Source organism: Vicia villosa, linkage group LG5 (genome assembly GCF_029867415.1).
Source record: "Vicia villosa cultivar HV-30 ecotype Madison, WI linkage group LG5, Vvil1.0, whole genome shotgun sequence".
In the NCBI taxonomy this organism is placed as follows: domain Eukaryota; kingdom Viridiplantae; phylum Streptophyta; class Magnoliopsida; order Fabales; family Fabaceae; genus Vicia; species Vicia villosa.
This window is the reverse complement of record NC_081184.1, coordinates 132370738-132392674: the sequence shown is the minus strand read 5'-3', so window position 1 is coordinate 132392674 and position 21937 is coordinate 132370738. Positions and strand designations below refer to the sequence as shown.

At 36.9% G+C, this 21937-nt stretch overlaps 1 protein-coding gene across 1 annotated transcript; it reads right to left on the bottom strand.

The window, feature by feature from the left end:
* Window positions 1-15417: 15417 nt before the first annotated feature.
* Window positions 15418-17046, bottom strand: LOC131605472 (uncharacterized). Its single transcript, XM_058877820.1, has 2 exons — window positions 16208-17046; window positions 15418-16087 (listed from the first exon to the last, which is right to left on the bottom strand). Exons 1-2 carry the CDS (start codon window positions 17044-17046, stop codon window positions 15418-15420), a joined length of 1509 nt encoding a protein of 502 aa, XP_058733803.1.
* Between the last annotated feature and the right edge of the window lie 4891 nt (window positions 17047-21937).

Sequence of the window (21937 nt, the reverse complement as noted above, 5' to 3'; positions counted from 1 at the left end):
AGACGAATAGGCTCAAGAGGTTTTGAAGTGGAAATAATGTTTTTTCGATTTAAAGAAAATTCTCATTTGCTTTCCCATTTGGCAAGCATCACAAAGTTCATCTTTTGAAAACTTTTATATTTGAAGACTGTCGCTACCGCGAAAATTAACAGAGTCGGCACTAACATATTTATCCTGAAAAGGAAGTGAATGGCAGCAAAACACAAAACAAAACAACGGTCTCACGACCAGAGAAAAAGGGTAAGGGATTCGGTTACGCGAGGGGAAGGTGCTAGCACCCCTCGCGCCCATCGTACTCGATGGTATCCACGCTTGTGTCTAAAACTATGGGTGTGTAAGCAAACTGCGCTAATCTGGACTAAAATGCATGCAAAATGTAGGGAAAAGAAAGAATTATGCTCGCACGGGCCCTACCCCGCTGCCTACGTATCTGTTTTGCAGAATCAGAGCTACCGTAGCTCGGCTAACTAGTTTCTGTTTGTTTTGTGTTTTTCAGGTGAACGAGTTACATTCACACTCCACTGCTCGACCTTTGGAGACTTATGTTTGGGAATGGAGCGGAAATAACAAGCTCTTAAGAAAAGAAAATCAAAGAGTGTGGTTTGTGTTTTAAAGAATGCATGAGGAAAGCCTAAGCTAAAGGGGAAAGCTTGCTACCTAATGTTATCATACAAAGGGTACAAGTCTAAACTAGCCTATCAACCTACGGGGAAAAAGGAAACAATACAAAAGAATATCACAGAAACGAGCTCCGCTCGTAAAGCAAACAAGACCACCGGCACTGGCTGAGTGGTAGAAAAGCGGTCCCGTCATAGCCAAGGCGAGCGAATCACCCGAGTCAACCAAGCATTAGACCTCGCGAAAATGATCGGGCCATAGACAAGAGGAGCGAGTCCCTCTCAGCAACCAAGCCGTCACGGATCGGAAAGGAAAACGGTGTGTGCGTACACCAAGCATCAACGTCGAGCGACGCGAGCTATAGGAAGTGCGGGGGTCCGATTGCATGAACCCTTTTCCTGACATACTCGATAACAAGATCTTGTACTGGTTTAGAAGAAAACAATGCGTAGCGTGCGCATACTGAACGGACTCGATGAGACTGGGCGGGGGTTGATTGCTAACCCTTTCCGCGTGCCTTCCATGAGGACTTAACGGTGTGCCATCTAGGACTTATTACACCGTGACTCCCTGCCGCAAAGCACAAATATAAACCGGAAATGGATAACGGAATAGAGGATGAAAACGTAGCGAAAGCAAACAAGAAGAAACATGGGATAATATTCAAAAGCAAATCAAATATGTATACCGAAACTACGAAAGTCAAAACAAATATTTACATGCACAACGATACACCGAAACGGCGAAACCGAGTAAAAATGGTGAAAACTAAACTCGTCAGAATTAAGCCAAAATTTTATGGTAAGCTAAAAACGTATCAAAGAACTCAAATATGGAGTCAAAATTTATTAAATCGGCTCAGAAGCACGATTTCCGAAATCAGGCAGTAGCGAAAATGATAAAATAAAGTCGGCCGAAACCAAAAATAAACCTCACCATCAGCTCCGGAAGCATTATTCTACTCAAGAAACATTATTCACATTCGCAAAAATATAACACGGTTCAAGAGTTATGACATTTTGAAGTAAAGCCGACACACCGCGCGCGTTATGGAAAAATTCGGAAAGAAAGCAAATAGCATGGTATAGCAGCAAGTTCCAGCACTTAGAGGCATTTATTAACACACAAGAAAGCTCTACTATCACTTAGAATTAACAAACAAACAAAAAGTTTAGACAAAAATCCTTAAAAAAAAAAAACTATGTTTTCATGAGTTGAAAATAATGAAATGCAACACAAATACAAAGCCAAGAAAATTCTGCATTATGTTACCTTTAAAACAGCCCCAACAACTCATAGAAATCACACATAAACACCAAGAAATGGCTCATGGAAATTGGCTCAAAGTAGCACATCATTTGCAAGTTAGAACTTAAGCATAAAACATGATTTTCAAGTAGGCACAAAGCATCAAATTCACGTTCAAAGATAGAAACAACAATGTCAACCTCAAACAACTTTACATTCAAGTCTCAATGCATATCAACATTCATGGATATTGGATTCAAATTGAAATTAAGCATCACAACAACTAGCATCATTGTCACATTCAAGAATTTTGAACAATTATCCACATTCAACAACAACAACTCTTGGCAACAAGTTCTACTTGCAAAATTCAGCATTCACAACATCTAATCAACAACACATTGATCACACAATCACCAAAATTCACAAGCAACAAGTTAGAATCAAGCATCATATGCAACAATTGACATCCACAAGTTCTTTCACAAAAATTCAGCATCATTAACATTTCAAATCCACAACACAACAACATTATCAAATCATCACAACTCTCATAATCAAATCATCAAACACTTTGTGTGCATATATTTAATTCATAGAGCATTATCAACATATCATCAACAACTATCAACACTATTCTCACATTTGAATCAATTAAGCAAGATCAACATGAATCATTCAAACAACAAGCAATTATTATCATCAATTATCAAAAATCATCCATCGACAATCAAACATCATCATCAATTATCATATTAATTTGGATCAAGCAACAAAATCAATGATCTAACAAGATTTATAGCGAATTTACCGGATCAAACGAAGAGATCAAGACCGAATGAACACGAACACGACGCGGACACGATACGAACACGAAAAGTGTTGAAAGAGTGTTGAAAGAGAGGTCTTCAAACTTCAATTGATGATCAATGAGGAAGGATGGTCTTCATTCTTGCTTTGATCTTCATTTGTTCTTGAGATTTGATCTTGAATTGATGAAGATTGATGAAAGTTTTGTGAGTTTTTGTGGTTTTGATCCAAGAAAATTGAGAGAAATGAGAGAAAGTGTTTTTAGAATTTTTGGGAGAAATGAAATTATGAGAAAATGTGAAGAAAAATAGCTTATATAGTGTGAGTAGTGAAATGTCCAAAACACCCTTAATTATCTCTTTTTTGGCTCGTTTTTGAGGAAATATGATTCGACGCAAAATTCTGAGACGGGACCAACTTCCACCTGAGGATGACTAAATTTGTGACTCGTAGCCGCGAGAATCGTCTCAATCCGATATGGGATGAAGAAATTACGCGCGTTTGAATGACGAGAAACGTCGATTCATCTGGCGCGACTGTGCAGAATTTTGTGAGTATCGCTCAAAGAACTCGATAAAACTCCATCTTCGGCTCGAAATCTGAACAAGCATGTGTGACGAAGAATCGAAGCTAACGAAATTTCTGAGAAAATGCCGCCGGAATGGACTTCATACGATAAAAATCGAAGAAGTTATGAATTTTCGAACTAGGCGCGACACACTTTTCACCGAAAGATTACGGCGCTCTTCAAAATGCTGGGAGTTTTCAGTGCATAATTGGTCTTCGGGCCGAACATATGAAATCTCGGGGATGACGATACGGAGCTCCAGTTAAATTTTCGAGCGAATCCGACGAGCGGATCATGAGATATAAATTTTCTGAGGCCCGAAACCCTACATTCAGCACCTTTTTCCATTATAAAAATCCAAGTAATTTGCAAATTCGACGACCTTCCTCAAAGAATTGGCTTCCGAGCCGAACACGAAAGATGTAGATATCGTCGAAACAGTCGGGGCCTCGTGGGAATTCAGCTCATATCACCTTCCCACTAGGACTTGTGAATTTTCTCATATTTCCACTGTTTGAACCATATTGCACACCACACTTCCTTAAAACCTCAAGAAAACTCTTTATTATTTTTCCTTCCTTTTCAAACGACGAAATAAACGTCTTGGATAACTTATAGCTCGACTAAAGAAGGCAAATTTTGGGGTGCAACAAAGACCAACTACTATATTTTTGGATGTTATCTTATTTATTAAGTCAAATGTACATGTACTAAACATTTATTCCATAGTCAAAATCTTCATTCTTAGTAACTAAATATTTAGTACCATACATTGACACATCATCCAAGTCAAGCAAATAGATGTTATCAACTCTAAAACTCTTAAACACATGACTTTTAATTCTCTTATGTTCAATTAAGCAACTCAAGGTAACAAAAACAATAAAAATACCCCTTGTCACATAACTGACTAACGATAAGTAAATTGTGTTTAAGTCATTCAACCAATAAAACATCTTCTAAGGTATTTGTTGAGTTGAGGGATTTCTCACAACATAAAAATTGTGGAGGGATTTCTCATAATATTTTACTTTTCGTGTTGTCTCCATAAGTGACGCCGCTTTCTTTGTGATCGAACTTGATAAACATCAAAGCTTCGCCCTTCATGTGTCTTAAACACCTGCTATCTAGGAACCACAACCTTTTTGTGAAGGCATGATAATTCTACAAAAAATTAAACAAGTAATTTAGGTACCCATATTGTCATTTCACCTTGTGAGTGTGTGATCTTTTGTTAACCCCCTTTGAGCTTTTTGTCATTATCCATTTCGCTTTTTGAACTTGAGAATTAGTTCGCTTTTTGGTGGATTTTGATTGTTGTTTTTTCTTGAACCCTCAACCTTTTGTTGTTGTATGAGTTTTTACCTTGCCTTAGTAAGTGGGAGTATTCATTGTATAACGTTGGTTGAATTCAAGTTGGGGAGAGCATTGATTATGTGCTTGTTTGGTTGGTTGAGTATGTGTTGAGGAAAGGAAAAAGAAAAAAAGAAAGAAAGAAAAATAAAGAAAGAGAAAAATAGAAAAAGAAAGAAAAAGAAAAAGAAAGAAAAAAGAGGAAAAGCTTTGAAAAATAGTAAGACAAAGAGTATGGAATAAATTGTACTAATAAGTTTTGTGTTTGGTGTCAAACTTGTGATGATGAAGAAGTGTGATTTAAATTATATTGTGTGAAACTTTGTGGAAGTAATTACTCCCTTAGTTTTAGGCAAGTTTTTGTTTCATTTAGCTTTAGGACTTATCACTTGTTTGTTTACCGAGCCGCATTACAACCTTGAAAAGCCCTTGTGATTTATGTTTTCATGTGTCAATGTGAATTTTTGAGATAAATGCATAATTTTGTCTATTGTTTGCAAGATTGTTGGATGAGTGAAAATTCTTCATTTTGTGTTTTTCATCTACCGATGATTCTTTTTGCTAGGTATGATTCATATGTGAACTTGCATTGTTTTAGAATGTTTGGCATAAATTTTGTATTTAGCATTGGTTTCATGTTTTTATGTTATCATCAAAGTAGTGGTAAGTAGTATACTTTGTGTGTACCGTTTTTGATTGAGCCATACATTTGTTTCCTTCTTTAAAACTTGTCGTTTCGTGATTCTTTGATTGATCTTTTTGTCATTTCGAGTTGTTTAGTTTTGTTTGAGGACAAACTTTCTTTTGAGTGAGATTTGTTTGTTTCTTGTTTGAGGACAAACAAGTCTAAGTTGGGGAGAGTTTGATGAGTGGTAAATTGTTGTGAATTTGAGTGTGAATAATTAGCACTCATCAGCTTAATGCATTTGCTTTTCGTCAATAAACCTTAACTTTAGTGTATATTTGGTATAGTTTACGTTATAGTGTATATATTGCGTTATCGTGTAAATATCATTGAGTTTAATTGTTTTCATCTTATTTTTGTAGGTATTCAAGCATTGATATTTATTCATAGTTAGATAGAGCATTGAATAAGCTTTCCAACGCTTCAAACCGGGCGAAAATCGGAGTTACGGTTCTCAAGTTATGGCCGAAACAGTGCAGAATTTTTGCTGTTCTGGTGTACTTCGCCGGGCGGAGCAATTGGCTCGCCAGGCGAAGCAGAAATACTCAAAAATGTGATTTGCTACTGCCTGGAGTCGCCGGGGGAACCGTTTGCGTCGCCGGGCAAAGCGGTACTGACTGAAACCCGTTTTAAGGGCCAAAAACACATTTTTTAGGTTATGGTTGGATATTTTAGAGCTCCAATCCATCCAATAGCATTTTTTGAGTGGAAAGATGCTAGAAAACACATTGGAGCTGTCAAATGGATGATCCGGGGTTGAATCCTTCATCAATCGGAGCCGACAAACCGGGAGATTTTTGGGTTTTTCTTCTTTTCTTCTCTTTGTGGTTTCATTTGTGGGTTTTGTGTAGATCTACTATGATCTCATGTATATTTGTTGACTATTATGTTATATAAATCTTGCTTTCATATTTTTATGGATTATTGTCTTAGATTATTGCTTTGTGGCTATGTGTTTGAGTTGCTATAGAGATGTAGGGCTCTAATGCTTATCTAGGATGATTTTCTATTAACTTAATTGCAGAGATGGATTAGGTTGATAATCACTTAGTGTCAGTGCTTAATGCGTCTGAGTGGTCGTGTTTGTCTGAGAGATCGACATTTACGGGAAGCTCGGATTTCTCATGTGTTGTTTAGGTGTCTGAGAGATCGTCACTTAGATAATGTTGTGGGTTGTGTTGTTGACATGTGGTAATATTGATAGGTTACAAGTTGAGTATATTTGGTCAATAAGTTTAAGTTTGTGAAGAGTAGATTATATGCAATACTTGATAGTTTCTTCTATTTGAAGAATGAATTTATTTTATGTTCATATGTTATATTTTCCTTGTTTACTTTCAACCCATTCAATCCAAACTCATAACTATGGAAACTGTTGAACGGCAGTTCAATGCACTAATCCCTGTGGAGACGATAAATTCCCGGATAAATACTTCCAAAACTTTTGTTGCTTGCCGCTTTACCGCCTCCAACAAAATGGCGCCGTTGTCGGGGATTGGTGTTTTATTGAATTTGCATTGCAATAGTTTCTTTGGTTTGGAGTTTTGTATATATTGAACATATTGTATATTCTTACTTGTCTATATTTGTGTATATGTTTACTATACTTTCACATGTTTTCTATACTTGTACATTTGTTATATTATTGTTTGTTTTCCTTTCACGTTTGCTTGTGTGTGGTTAGGAATAGCCGGACGGAAGTAACTTGAAGGAACGTTCTTAAATAACAGGCGTCGAGCTAACGACGTAAAACAAGCGCTTGTTGGGAGGCACCCCAACGTTTGTAAATTGTTATCATTTTTTCTTTAGTTTTTGATTGTTTGTGTTCTAAGTTTGGCTCGATAGCTTGAGGTCGCAATTGGTGATTTATCAAGTTTGATCGTTGCGACTTGCGGATGTATGGTAATGATAGAGTTTAACATTTTGTACACGTTCGAGGTATGTGTTTATCACTTTCTAGATTGTAGCATATTCATGATACTTAGGCTTTTTGCAACTTGTATGCTATTCATTCTTTCGTATACTTGTTCATTTGTGAATCACTTTAGTTCCCAACCTTTTTGTGAGGAAGCTTTCCATTGTTTACATATGCGGGAGACCACAATTCTTGTTTTAACTAGATGTTATTATGTTTAATCTTGTGTTTGTATTGACTTTGTGAAAGCATGAAAATGATCAAGGCATTTTGTTTGATTTTGAGCACAACTACCTTAGCCATATTGTCATTTCACCTTGTGAGTGTGTGATCTTTTGTTAACCACCTTTGAGCTTTTTGTCATTATCCATTTCGCTTTTTGAACTTGAGAATTAGTTCGCTTTTTGGTGGATTTTGATTGTTGTTTTTTCTTGAACCCTCAACCTTTTGTTGTTGTATGAGTTTTTACCTTGCCTTAGTAAGTGGGAGTATTCATTGTATAACGTTGGTTGAATTCAAGTTGGGGAGAGCATTGATTATGTGCTTGTTTGGTTGGTTGAGTATGTGTTGAGGAAAGGAAAAAGAAAAAAAGAAAGAAAGAAAAATAAAGAAAGAGAAAAATAGAAAAAGAAAGAAAAAGAAAAAGAAAGAAAAAAGAGGAAAAGCTTTGAAAAATAGTAAGACAAAGAGTATGGAATAAATTGTGCTAATAAGTTTTGTGTTTGGTATGAAACTTGTGATGATGAAGAAGTGTGATTTAAATTATATCGTGTGAAACTTTGTGGAAGTAATTACTCCCTTAGTTTTAGGCAAGTTTTTGTTTCATTTAGCTTTAGGACTTATCACTTGTTTGTTTACCGAGCCGCATTACAACCTTGAAAAGCCCTTGTGATTTATGTTTTCATGTGTCAATGTGAATTTTTGAGATAAATGCATAATTTTGTCTATTGTTTGCAAGATTGTTGGATGAGTGAAAATTCTTCATTTTGTGTTTTTCATCTACCGATGATTCTTTTTGCTAGGTATGATTCATATGTGAACTTGCATTGTTTTAGAATGTTTGGCATAAATTTTGTATTTAGCATTGGTTTCATGTTTTTATGTTATCATCAAAGTAGTGGTAAGTAGTATACTTTGTGTGTACCGTTTTTGATTGAGCCATACATTTGTTTCCTTCTTTAAAACTTGTCGTTTCGTGATTCTTTGATTGATCTTTTTGTCATTTCGAGTTGTTTAGTTTTGTTTGAGGACAAACTTTCTTTTGAGTGAGATTTGTTTGTTTCTTGTTTGAGGACAAACAAGTCTAAGTTGGGGAGAGTTTGATGAGTGGTAAATTGTTGTGAATTTGAGTGTGAATAATTAGCACTCATCAGCTTATAAATGCATTTGCTTTTCGTCAATAAACCTTAACTTTAGTGTATATTTGGTATAGTTTACGTTATAGTGTATATATTGCGTTATCGTGTAAATATCATTGAGTTTAATTGTTTTCATCTTATTTTTGTAGGTATTCAAGCATTGATATTTATTCATAGTTAGATAGAGTATTGAATAAGCTTTCCAACGCTTCAAACCGGGCGAAAATCGGAGTTACGGTTCTCAAGTTATGGCCGAAACAGTGCAGAATTTTTGCTGTTCTGGTGTACTTCGCCGGGCGGAGCTGTAGCGCTAAAAAATACTCGAGGTGTCTACACACTCGAAAAAGAACAGAGTCGCCACCGATCTTTATTTATTCCAATAGGAAAGGGAAAATGTCGAATAAAACCCATGAATAAAAACAAATGAATAAGACGGTCATCGCAACCAAATTAGGGTTCGGGAGTCGGTTAAGCAAGGGGAAGGTATTAGCACCCCTCACCTCCATCGTACTCGATGGGACCCATTTAATTAGTTTTATGAATGAGTGTTTGCGTGATGTTTGTGTTCTTTAGTTTATTAATCGAGAAAAGATAAAAGAAAGGTTTTTTAGGATTTTTATAATTATGAAGAAAAAGAAATGATTTTTTATTATTGTGAAAGGGAAAGGAAAGATTTTTTATTATTATGCTCGCCAAGACATTTGTATCTTGTGCCTACGTATTCCCTCGTGCAATGGGAAAGTCAGAGCGATCGTAGTTCGGATAAAAAACTACGAGTTTGTTGGTTAATTTTATGAAGGATGTTTAGTGTTTGGTTCAAAGGATCAAAGGTATTCAAGAGGTGTGCACTTCTTGTCACTCGATCACTTCGATTTAATTAAGAAAGAATTTTTAAAGTTTGATTCAAAGGATCAAAGGTATTCAAGAGGTGTGCACTTCTTGTCACTCGATCACTTCGATTTAATTAAGAAAGAATTTTATTTAATGTTTTAATCCAAAAGAATCAAGGTATTCAAGAGGTGTTCACTTCTTGTCACTTGTTCTCTTAATTTGTTTAATGAAAGGTTTTTTTTTTTAAAAAAAGTGTTAATTCAAAAGAATCGAGGTATTCAAGAGGTGTACACTTCTTGTCACTCGATCTTTCGATGTGGTTAAGAAAAGAGATTTTGAAAAGAAACTCGACTTTGGATCGAAAAGTTTATTATAATCGCCTTGGCGTTGGACCAAGCGTTCGCGTCTAATCGCACTTGGGCGGAAAAGACAAACTTTGAAATGAAAAGACTTTGCGCTTGGGCGAAAAATGAAGTAATGAGTTTAAATTGTTTTTGAAGTTTTTGTGAGAAGTTTTGAAATTGACTCGACATTGGATCGAGTATTTTATTGAATAAAAATATTTTTTGAGGTTTTATATTAAAAGCTAAACTAAAACTAAAATTAAATTGGATGGGGTTGAAACAAGCAAACTAGCGGTGTGATGAAGCAAAACCCGATTTGGGCCCAAACTAAATAGTCCAAAGACTCAATTTGAAGAAAAAAAATAATAACCCTAAGATCTCTAATCACAAGACCAGCCGCCCCTTTTTACATTTTGCTATTTTCTGGAAAAAAACGTGAAAACACTTCCATCTTTCTAACAAATCTCTCTCACTGTGAGACAACGACAATGGGGAACGGCAGAGAAATGAAGGAACATCGCTCTCAATCTCTCTCAATCACTCTCGATTTCAGTCTCTCTCGATCAATCTCTCACGGTCTCAAGCTCACTTGGTTCTCTCATTCGATCTCTCCGTTCATCCTCACGGTTTCTCTCAATCGATCTCTCCGTTCATGAACAACAACAATTCAAACAAACATAAACCCTAGGCCCTAATTTCTCATTATGATTCGATTACAGTTACATGGAAATCAGATGCGGGAATAAAAAATAGGAGCAAGAACAAGAATTCCAGGTATACCTCTACGCTTTAAACGATTCTATCTCTTCTTCCATTCGCTGGCGTCTCCTTCTTCTATTTGTTGCGGTTGCTCTGTATCCGTTCTTCCTCTGTTTGTTGTGTAGTGTGCTCTGTGTAAACGTTGAGTGTGTTGAGAGCGTTGGGAGGTTATGTTTGTGTTCTGAGAATGGTTGGAGGGAGCTGTGTTGAATGTAATATTGGTTGAGCGAAGGTTATGTGTGTGAGTGTTGATAAATATTGGTGAGGGTATGAAGTTGAAGGTTTATGGTGAGCTGCCTGTGTGTGTGGTTGTGAGCAAGATGAAGGTGAGTTGATGTGAGTGAAGGTTTTGAGGTTTTTCTTGTGGCTGCCGATTCCTCCCCCTTTTTCATGAATGAAGTTGTCTTTATATAGGAAGAGCATTAGGGTTTGAATGAGAGTTTGAGATCAAAATTGGGGGGAAATTTGGAGAGGTTTTGAACAATTGTGATGCTCTGTTTTTATGATTTCTTGATGCAGGTTTGTGTGGTCCATTTTGGTGTATGATTTGGACTATCTTGGACAGAATTTGACTGTTTTTTTGGACTGTTTTGGCAGAGTTTTATAGGAGCAGCAACAAGGTTTTGAACTGGTGCAGAGTAGTGGAGAGGTGGAGCATAGTTTTACAGAGCAAGAGCAGCAGCAAGGCTGGTGGGGGAGCAGAGGCTTGTACCACCTTTTGTTTTATTGTGGACTTTTGAACTGATGATGGTGATGCGTGGAGATGAAATCAGGCCTCATGAAGAAACACTTTCTCCTTTTTTTTCTTTTTTTTCTGTTGTCATTTTGTACATGCTGGATGCAATTGTAAATCACATGGCTTGAGTCTCATTGTTTCTATTCAAAATTAAAGTTTGTAACAAAGACAAAAAAAGACTTGGGCCTTAATCCTTGCCATAGCCCAACCATTTATTTATGCATGAATTGGAATGGATTTGTAACAAAAATCTCATTGTTTTTATTATTTTTTTTAGATTTATTATTTAGTTTAATATTCATTTATTTAATAATCAAAATATGACATTTCAATTAGTAAATAAATCGATTATTTAAAATAAATAATAAAAGGATAATGGATGCAAATGAATGATCAGGTAAAGATGGTGCAAATGAATCTATTATGACTTGCTGCTATGTTGATGGATTGATTTATTAACAAATAAAAAACTTAGGTCAAAATTTAGGGTATGACAGATGCCCCTATTTAATTTTCTTTTGCCAGATAGCTTGAATGACTTTAGTCTTCGTGATATCAATGGCGGAAGAGAATTAAATACCGAAAGACCTAAATTTTGCCCTTTGACGCAGTGAGATGTTATGAATGCATGGATGTATGGATTCTTGACGGGGATATGAAAACGGAAAGTAAATCCCTGTGGGGGTTGATAAAATCATTGTGTGAAGGATTTCTAGTAGGAAAATTTGGTGGGGGGAAGTAGTGGTGCCAAGAAGTCGTTTTCAACCAGAGGATTGAGTTTGGTTAACAAAGGGCTGATTCTCAACCAGTGGATTGAGCCTAAACAAAAGAGAAAGCTGACACCAACTGGTGAATCGATAAAATATCAACTAGTGAGTTGATTCCAAAAAAAGAAATTATCATCAATCAGTGGACGGGTGAAAAGTAGACACGTCGTCCTCAAAAAGTAGATTGAGTTCGAACAAAAAGAAATAAGAAATGCGTCAACCAGTGGATTGATGGGAGTAAACAAAATGTCATCAACTATTGAGTTGACTTTAAAACAAAACATGACTAATATTAACCAGTGGATTAATGAAGGTGAAACAAATTTGTTGTCAACTGGTGAGTTGACTCTATCAACCAGCGGATTGACAAAGAAAAACTGCTTTCAGCCAGTGGGTTGCTTTGATCTAAGCGGAAAGTAAATGATTGACTGTAACCAGCGGGTTAACAAGATGAACGATAAATTTCGACCAGTGGGTTGGCAAAACAAGTGAGGTTCATTCAGTGGATTGACACGAAAAATGATTAATTTCAACCAGTGGGTTGTTAAACAAGACGATCTTCAATCAGTGGATTGACAAGGAAAAAGATAAACTTCAACCAGTGGGTTGACAGAGCAAGTGATATTCAATCAGTGGATTGACACGAAAAATGATTGATTTCAACCTGTGGGTCGACAAAACAAGTGATATTCAATCAGTGGATTGACATGGAAAAAGATAAACTTCAACTAGTGGGTTGACAAAGCAAGTTATATTCAATCAGTGGATTGACATGAAAAATGATTAATTTCAACCTGTGGGTCGACAAAACAAGTGATATTCAATCAGTGGATTGACACGGAAAAAGATAAACTTCAACCAGTGGGTTGACAAAGCAAGTTATATTCAATCAGTGGATTGACATGAAAAATGATTAATTTCAACCTGTGGGTCGACAAAACAAGTGATATTCAATCAGTGGATTGACACGGAAAAAGATAAACTTCAACCAGTGGGTTGACAAAGCAAGTTATATTCAATCAGTGGATTGACATGAAAAATGATTAATTTCAACCAGTGGGTCGACAAAACAAGATAATAACTTTCAACCGGCGGGCTGACAAGAAGTGGGAAAACTTTCCTCAACCAGTGGGTCGATAGGAAGTGAAAGATTAATCTTCTACCAATGAGTTGATTCAAATGATGAGAAAATGTTTGGTCCCAACCAGAGGGTTGAAAAAACAAATGACTTTCAATCAGCGGACTGACAACAGTTTAAAAATACAAAAATGAACATAATGGTTCTCGACCAGTAGGCTGATTCAAAAGACCAGAAGGTAAATGATCAATTTCAACCAGTGGGTTGGAAAAGGTTAACAAGCATGTTCTCAACCAGTGGATTGACAAGAAAATAATGACATTGTTGGGGATTAAGAATCCATGTATGCTTTGTGCTGATGGATGATATCTTTTTTTGCGCATACTGGTGCATATGAAATGATGCATGTGACGATTGATCAATGTAAGCAATGAGTTTACTAGATGTGTGTCAATGGGCTATGAAGAATTTTCTTCGGGTACCTATGGTGGGTCGAGTTTTGTTTTTAGTGGAAAATACCGAGCAAGATTGAGCTTTATGCTCGTAGGTGATATGGAAGGTGCCCCATGAATTATATGCATGATTATATGATTAATGAATGCATGTTATGACTGAATGTTTCAATGGGTGTCCCAATGGGGGGCATGAGAAAGGTTCTCTGGTACACTTTGTGAAATAGAAGAGGTCCTTTGGTAGGACTTTTTTGCAAGCATGATTCCCAACACCAATTATGAGCTTAAGGGCCGCTTGATATGACATAGTCTGTTTTGACTGCTTGAAGGAGAGATCTTGGCCTTGATTTGCCCCAGAATGCTGAGTATATGGAGAAACTTGCTTCAACCAAAATTTGGATTCAAACTGATAATCATGATATGGCATGCCCCAGTCCTTGGGAACTTTGAAGTGGGGTGCCCCTGAATGATGGTTTTTTGAAGTGATGCAACCCTGATGGTTCCACTATAGGCTCTTCAAATGACTTCCATTATTGGAACTTTCTTGATGGAAAGTGCTTAATTACAAATGAAACTATTCAATTCAAAATGGTAATTTTAATGCGACGTGCATGCAAATTTTGAAAACAAATCATTTATTGAAATGAAATTGTGGTATTCGATGAATAAATCCGTATGAGAATGAAAGTTTGAAATTCAAGATGTGAAAGATGATGTGATAGCGTGGTATCGAAACAAATGATTAGCAAATATTCAGGAGTCAGGTTAACGCAACCTTGCTTTAGTATGCTTTCAAAAGAAACCTTGCTTCAATTAGGACTTTGGAAGGTTGTAACGTGGCCAGGTTCAGGGTTTAAGAAACAATGGATATAGGCTCAAATTTTGATTTTAACCCACCCATTCTTCGTGATGTACTCCAATCCTAAGTTCAGTTAACTGACTCATGTATTCAATTTCCAAGAAGGATTACGAATGATGCTTGAGAACCAATAGATTCTAAGGTGATAGTCACCTATTCTTCTTTGGGAAGTCACACAAGTTTGTTTTTGCTTTTCTTCTTTTGATAATGATCTTCTGATCTCTTTTATTTTGACTTTTGTATCCCTAATTTTTTTTCGCCTAAGTCTCCTTTTTAGGTTTTGACTTAGCGGGCTTTTCTTTTGAATGATTTTTTTTTTTTGAACAACTTGTGTGACAATTGTTCAATGATTAGGGAGGAGTATGACTGCCCCACTGATGGTTCAGGAAAGACAACCGTTATGAGTTTTGAATATTCATTACTTCTTCGACATAGTGTACGAAGAGAGGATACGGTTGAACCTTTGGTCGGGAATGGTTCCCATGAAATGATTCTCTTGAAAATCATATGCATTAGCCATTTTAACTGAACAACTACCCTGCCCCAGGTTTTGATTAAGGGTTTCAATTGCGTGCAGAAAGAAAACACCTACTTCTAAGGCTCAAAGGGGTTAACGAGGGATTATCATCCTTATATCTCCAGTGTTTGGGGATTTGAAAGAATGCCTGTACATCATCAACAAAGTTTTATTTGAAAGCACACTGATGCAAATTGGGTATTTCGTTTATCATCATCCTCCAATACTTGCTTAAACAAAAGTAAGATAGAGAAAAGGAAATAGGAGAAACATAAACATAATTTTTTCATTTTTTTTTAGGAAACAAAATAAAATAAAAGGAAGAAAGAGTGAATACGAATGGACCGATTCAAAACTTGTATGCTCATTTCATTAATATTACCATTAAAGTTAACAATGTTCAAAAACAAATAAACACTTAGCAAACAAGTGAAAAACGAAATGCAAATGATAAAAAGTGGCTCAATGATCTGCTTTGATCCATTGGCTTTAGGAATGTTCTTGGTGTCTCAGCACTGATCATGGCATAGGACCAATATCCTTGAAAGAGAGTATCTTTTTGTCAACCAGATCTTGAACTTTTTCTTTCAGGACGTTGCAATCTTCAATGGAGTGACCTGATATCCCACTATGAAAATCACACTTGACGTTTGGATTGTATTCCTTGGGAAATGGAAACTTTGCAGGTCGGGTTGGTCTGGGAGCTATTGCTTTCCTCTCGATTAGATATGGCCATAGCTGAGCGTAGGTCATAGGAATTGGGTCAATGCGGCGATCCTCCTTCTGCTGGTTCCTTTGAGGTTTATTCTGATTCTGTTGACGATTCTGATTCCGTTGACGATTCTGATTCTGAGTTGCATTCTGAGGAGCATTTTGTGAAGAATTATGAGGGAGAGCTGCCCATGGCTGTTGGTATGGTTGCTTGAATTGTGCGGCCGCAACATATGGATACTGATCGTACGGTATGAATGGTGCTTGTTGATAAGCTAAGGGTTGGCGGGAATGTGAGTTCTGAGGCTCGCCATCAATTGCAAAAGCAATAGTTTCATCTTCCCACTTCTTCTGAAAGTTGTTTCCATATTTCTTGGTACCAATCGACGATCCAGATTCCATAATCAATCGTCCTTCTTGTACGCCTTCCTCTAGTCGCATTCCCATATTCACCATTTCAGTGAAGTCGGTTGGAGCACTTGCAACCATTTTTTCATAGTAAAATGAGCTTAGGGTCTTTAAAAACATTTTGGTCATCTCTTTTTCTTCCATAGGAGGAGAGATTTGGGCGGCAACCTCACGCCATCTTTGTGCATACTCTTTGAAAGACTCTTTCTCCTTTTGTGCCATGGCTCGAAGTTGGTCTCTATCAGGAGCCATGTCGACATTATACTTGTATTGTCGAATGAACGCTTCTACAAGGTCATCAAAAGAACTGATATGAGTACTATCCAATCCCATATACCATTTCAAAGCAGCACCAGTTAGACTATCTTGAAAATAGTGGATCAATAACTTATCATCATCAGTATGAGTGGCCATCTTTCTGCAGTACATGGTCAAATGGCTCTGAGGACATGAACTCCCTTTATACTTTTCAAAATCAGGCACTTTAAACTTGGCAGGTATTTTCACATTTGGCACAAGACACATATCATAAGCATTCTTTCCAAATGAATTTTTCCCTTTAAGGGCCTTAATCTCCTTTCGCATCTCTTGGAATTGATCTTGGAAATCATCGTAAACTTCACCTTTTTCATTGGGCTCAACTTGGTAAATGGGTTCCCCAGCTTGTGGCACGGTATGTACCAGGGGTGGAATCACGGTCATTATAGGAGTAGTTTGAGCAGCTCCAGTAAAAGGATGGTATCCCTCTGGCATAAAGTTGTAAGACATGCCCCCAGGGTAGCCATTAGGCATCTGATAGTGAGAGGGATCAGTGGTAGGAGCCATAGAAACAGTAGCAGTAGAAACTTCGCAAATCGTAGTAGTTTGGACTTCAATTTGTGTTTGAGTGGCATGAGGAGATGGAGGAGGTGATGGTTGATTCCGAGCAGCCACTAAGCTTTCCACCAAAGCAGTTAATCTTTCCACCCCAACTCGAAGAGTAGTTACTTCGTCACGGAATTCATGATTCTCTTGTTCAAGGTCTTCCATCTTTCTGTCGAGTAAGGCTTCGCGTCTGATAAGGATGTCTGGGAATCAGCTTGACGATTGATGGTGACTGGATGAAAGAGACAGCTGGAATGAGGTACAAGGACAACATGGATGTATGCATGATGCAAATGATATGTCATGCAATGTTGGATGCAAAGCATGGTAACAGAACAACCTATCGGAAGGCTCCTTAAGTTAGGATAGTTCTAAGTTCTTTACCCAAGAATCCCCTCACAAGGTTAGCTCTAGAGTTTTTGGATATAATGGTTCCTAGAGGCACCCAAGCATTATCAGAATATTGTTATGCGACAGGTGAACCATCTTATGACAAATTCATGAATATGCATCCTCTAGGCGAGGTTATTGTACCAATCATACAAGGAGTGCACCTTGGGGATCGATACATAACGTCTATTGATGGAACGGGTTCTAAAGGTCCTTGGAATTAACGACAAAATCAGATTTCGGTCATGCGATAGGCGAACCATCTTATGACAAATCTCATGACTAAGTCTCCTCCAAGTGGGGTTTTCGTATTAGCCATTCAAGGTGTTCACCTTGGGGACTAGCACTACACAACCACCTCCTAACTTATGTTTTTCTCTTGTTTTTCAAAAGCTCGGGTTGAGAGCTTCACTCAGATATCATTCCCATTCCCACAGATGAATATATATGGCAATATAAATACAAGCAATAAACCAAGAGTAAAGAAACATAAATAACACAAGAGCAAAAGAATAAGCATAAAGAACATAGGAATAAACAAACAAAGACAAACACTTAAACATAAAACAAACTAAACTAGGGTTGACTCTCTTAAGATTTCTAACAGTCCCCAGCAGAGTCGCCAATTCTGTAGCGCTAAAAAATACTCGAGGTGTCTACACACTCGAAAAAGAACAGAGTCGCCACCGATCTTTATTTATTCCAATAGGAAAGGGAAAATGTCGAATAAAACCCATGAATAAAAACAAATGAATAAGACGGTCATCGCAACCAAATTAGGGTTCGGGAGTCGGTTAAGCAAGGGGAAGGTATTAGCACCCCTCACCTCCATCGTACTCGATGGGACCCATTTAATTAGTTTTATGAATGAGTGTTTGCGTGATGTTTGTGTTCTTTAGTTTATTAATCGAGAAAAGATAAAAGAAAGGTTTTTTAGGATTTTTATAATTATGAAGAAAAAGAAATGATTTTTTATTATTGTGAAAGGGAAAGGAAAGATTTTTTATTATTATGCTCGCCAAGACATTTGTATCTTGTGCCTACGTATTCCCTCGTGCAATGGGAAAGTCAGAGCGATCGTAGTTCGGATAAAAAACTACGAGTTTGTTGGTTAATTTTATGAAGGATGTTTAGTGTTTGGTTCAAAGGATCAAAGGTATTCAAGAGGTGTGCACTTCTTGTCACTCGATCACTTCGATTTAATTAAGAAAGAATTTTTAAAGTTTGATTCAAAGGATCAAAGGTATTCAAGAGGTGTGCACTTCTTGTCACTCGATCACTTCGATTTAATTAAGAAAGAATTTTATTTAATGTTTTAATCCAAAAGAATCAAGGTATTCAAGAGGTGTTCACTTCTTGTCACTTGTTCTCTTAATTTGTTTAATGAAAGGTTTTTTTTTTTAAAAAAAAGTGTTAATTCAAAAGAATCGAGGTATTCAAGAGGTGTACACTTCTTGTCACTCGATCTTTCGATGTGGTTAAGAAAAGAGATTTTGAAAAGAAACTCGACTTTGGATCGAAAAGTTTATTATAATCGCCTTGGCGTTGGACCAAGCGTTCGCGTCTAATCGCACTTGGGCGGAAAAGACAAACTTTGAAATGAAAAGACTTTGCGCTTGGGCGAAAAATGAAGTAATGAGTTTAAATTGTTTTTGAAGTTTTTGTGAGAAGTTTTGAAATTGACTCGACATTGGATCGAGTATTTTATTGAATAAAAATATTTTTTGAGGTTTTATATTAAAAGCTAAACTAAAACTAAAATTAAATTGGATGGGGTTGAAACAAGCAAACTAGCGGTGTGATGAAGCAAAACCCGATTTGGGCCCAAACTAAATAGTCCAAAGACTCAATTTGAAGAAAAAAAATAATAACCCTAAGATCTCTAATCACAAGACCAGCCGCCCCTTTTTACATTTTGCTATTTTCTGGAAAAAAACGTGAAAACACTTCCATCTTTCTAACAAATCTCTCTCACTGTGAGACAACGACAATGGGGAACGGCAGAGAAATGAAGGAACATCGCTCTCAATCTCTCTCAATCACTCTCGATTTCAGTCTCTCTCGATCAATCTCTCACGGTCTCAAGCTCACTTGGTTCTCTCATTCGATCTCTCCGTTCATCCTCACGGTTTCTCTCAATCGATCTCTCCGTTCATTACCAACAACAATTCAAACAAACATAAACCCTAGGCCCTAATTTCTCATTATGATTCGATTACAGTTACATGGAAATCAGATGCGGGAATAAAAAATAGGAGCAAGAACAAGAATTCCAGGTATACCTCTACGCTTTAAACGATTCTATCTCTTCTTCCATTCGCTGGCGTCTCCTTCTTCTATTTGTTGCGGTTGCTCTGTATCCGTTCTTCCTCTGTTTGTTGTGTAGTGTGCTCTGTGTAAACGTTGAGTGTGTTGAGAGCGTTGGGAGGTTATGTTTGTGTTCTGAGAATGGTTGGAGGGAGCTGTGTTGAATGTAATATTGGTTGAGCGAAGGTTATGTGTGTGAGTGTTGATAAATATTGGTGAGGGTATGAAGTTGAAGGTTTATGGTGAGCTGCCTGTGTGTGTGGTTGTGAGCAAGATGAAGGTGAGTTGATGTGAGTGAAGGTTTTGAGGTTTTTCTTGTGGCTGCCGATTCCTCCCCCTTTTTCATGAATGAAGTTGTCTTTATATAGGAAGAGCATTAGGGTTTGAATGAGAGTTTGAGATCAAAATTGGGGGGAAATTTGGAGAGGTTTTGAACAATTGTGATGCTCTGTTTTTATGATTTCTTGATGCAGGTTTGTGTGGTCCATTTTGGTGTATGATTTGGACTATCTTGGACAGAATTTGACTGTTTTTTTGGACTGTTTTGGCAGAGTTTTATAGGAGCAGCAACAAGGTTTTGAACTGGTGCAGAGTAGTGGAGAGGTGGAGCATAGTTTTACAGAGCAAGAGCAGCAGCAAGGCTGGTGGGGGAGCAGAGGCTTGTACCACCTTTTGTTTTATTGTGGACTTTTGAACTGATGATGGTGATGCGTGGAGATGAAATCAGGCCTCATGAAGAAACACTTTCTCCTTTTTTTTCTTTTTTTTCTGTTGTCATTTTGTACATGCTGGATGCAATTGTAAATCACATGGCTTGAGTCTCATTGTTTCTATTCAAAATTAAAGTTTGTAACAAAGACAAAAAAAGACTTGGGCCTTAATCCTTGCCATAGCCCAACCATTTATTTATGCATGAATTGGAATGGATTTGTAACAAAAATCTCATTGTTTTTATTATTTTTTTTAGATTTATTATTTAGTTTAATATTCATTTATTTAATAATCAAAATATGACATTTCAATTAGTAAATAAATCGATTATTTAAAATAAATAATAAAAGGATAATGGATGCAAATGAATGATCAGGTAAAGATGGTGCAAATGAATCTATTATGACTTGCTGCTATGTTGATGGATTGATTTATTAACAAATAAAAAACTTAGGTCAAAATTTAGGGTATGACAGATGCCCCTATTTAATTTTCTTTTGCCAGATAGCTTGAATGACTTTAGTCTTCGTGATATCAATGGCGGAAGAGAATTAAATACCGAAAGACCTAAATTTTGCCCTTTGACGCAGTGAGATGTTATGAATGCATGGATGTATGGATTCTTGACGGGGATATGAAAACGGAAAGTAAATCCCTGTGGGGGTTGATAAAATCATTGTGTGAAGGATTTCTAGTAGGAAAATTTGGTGGGGGGAAGTAGTGGTGCCAAGAAGTCGTTTTCAACCAGAGGATTGAGTTTGGTTAACAAAGGGCTGATTCTCAACCAGTGGATTGAGCCTAAACAAAAGAGAAAGCTGACACCAACTGGTGAATCGATAAAATATCAACTAGTGAGTTGATTCCAAAAAAAGAAATTATCATCAATCAGTGGACGGGTGAAAAGTAGACACGTCGTCCTCAAAAAGTAGATTGAGTTCGAACAAAAAGAAATAAGAAATGCGTCAACCAGTGGATTGATGGGAGTAAACAAAATGTCATCAACTATTGAGTTGACTTTAAAACAAAACATGACTAATATTAACCAGTGGATTAATGAAGGTGAAACAAATTTGTTGTCAACTGGTGAGTTGACTCTATCAACCAGCGGATTGACAAAGAAAAACTGCTTTCAGCCAGTGGGTTGCTTTGATCTAAGCGGAAAGTAAATGATTGACTGTAACCAGCGGGTTAACAAGATGAACGATAAATTTCGACCAGTGGGTTGGCAAAACAAGTGAGGTTCATTCAGTGGATTGACACGAAAAATGATTAATTTCAACCAGTGGGTTGTTAAACAAGACGATCTTCAATCAGTGGATTGACAAGGAAAAAGATAAACTTCAACCAGTGGGTTGACAGAGCAAGTGATATTCAATCAGTGGATTGACACGAAAAATGATTGATTTCAACCTGTGGGTCGACAAAACAAGTGATATTCAATCAGTGGATTGACATGGAAAAAGATAAACTTCAACTAGTGGGTTGACAAAGCAAGTTATATTCAATCAGTGGATTGACATGAAAAATGATTAATTTCAACCTGTGGGTCGACAAAACAAGTGATATTCAATCAGTGGATTGACACGGAAAAAGATAAACTTCAACCAGTGGGTTGACAAAGCAAGTTATATTCAATCAGTGGATTGAC

What these genes read in the sequence shown, in the direction of transcription:
- LOC131605472 (XM_058877820.1), bottom strand. Translation starts at nt 17,046, where the DNA reads ATGGAAGACCTTGAACAAGAGAATCATGAATTCCGTGACGAAGTAACT. An exon ending in GAGAAAGAGTCTTTCAAAGA is followed by an intron (nt 16,088 to 16,207) that starts GTATGCACAAAG and finishes AATGGTTGCAAG; the next exon opens with TGCTCCAACCGACTTCACTG.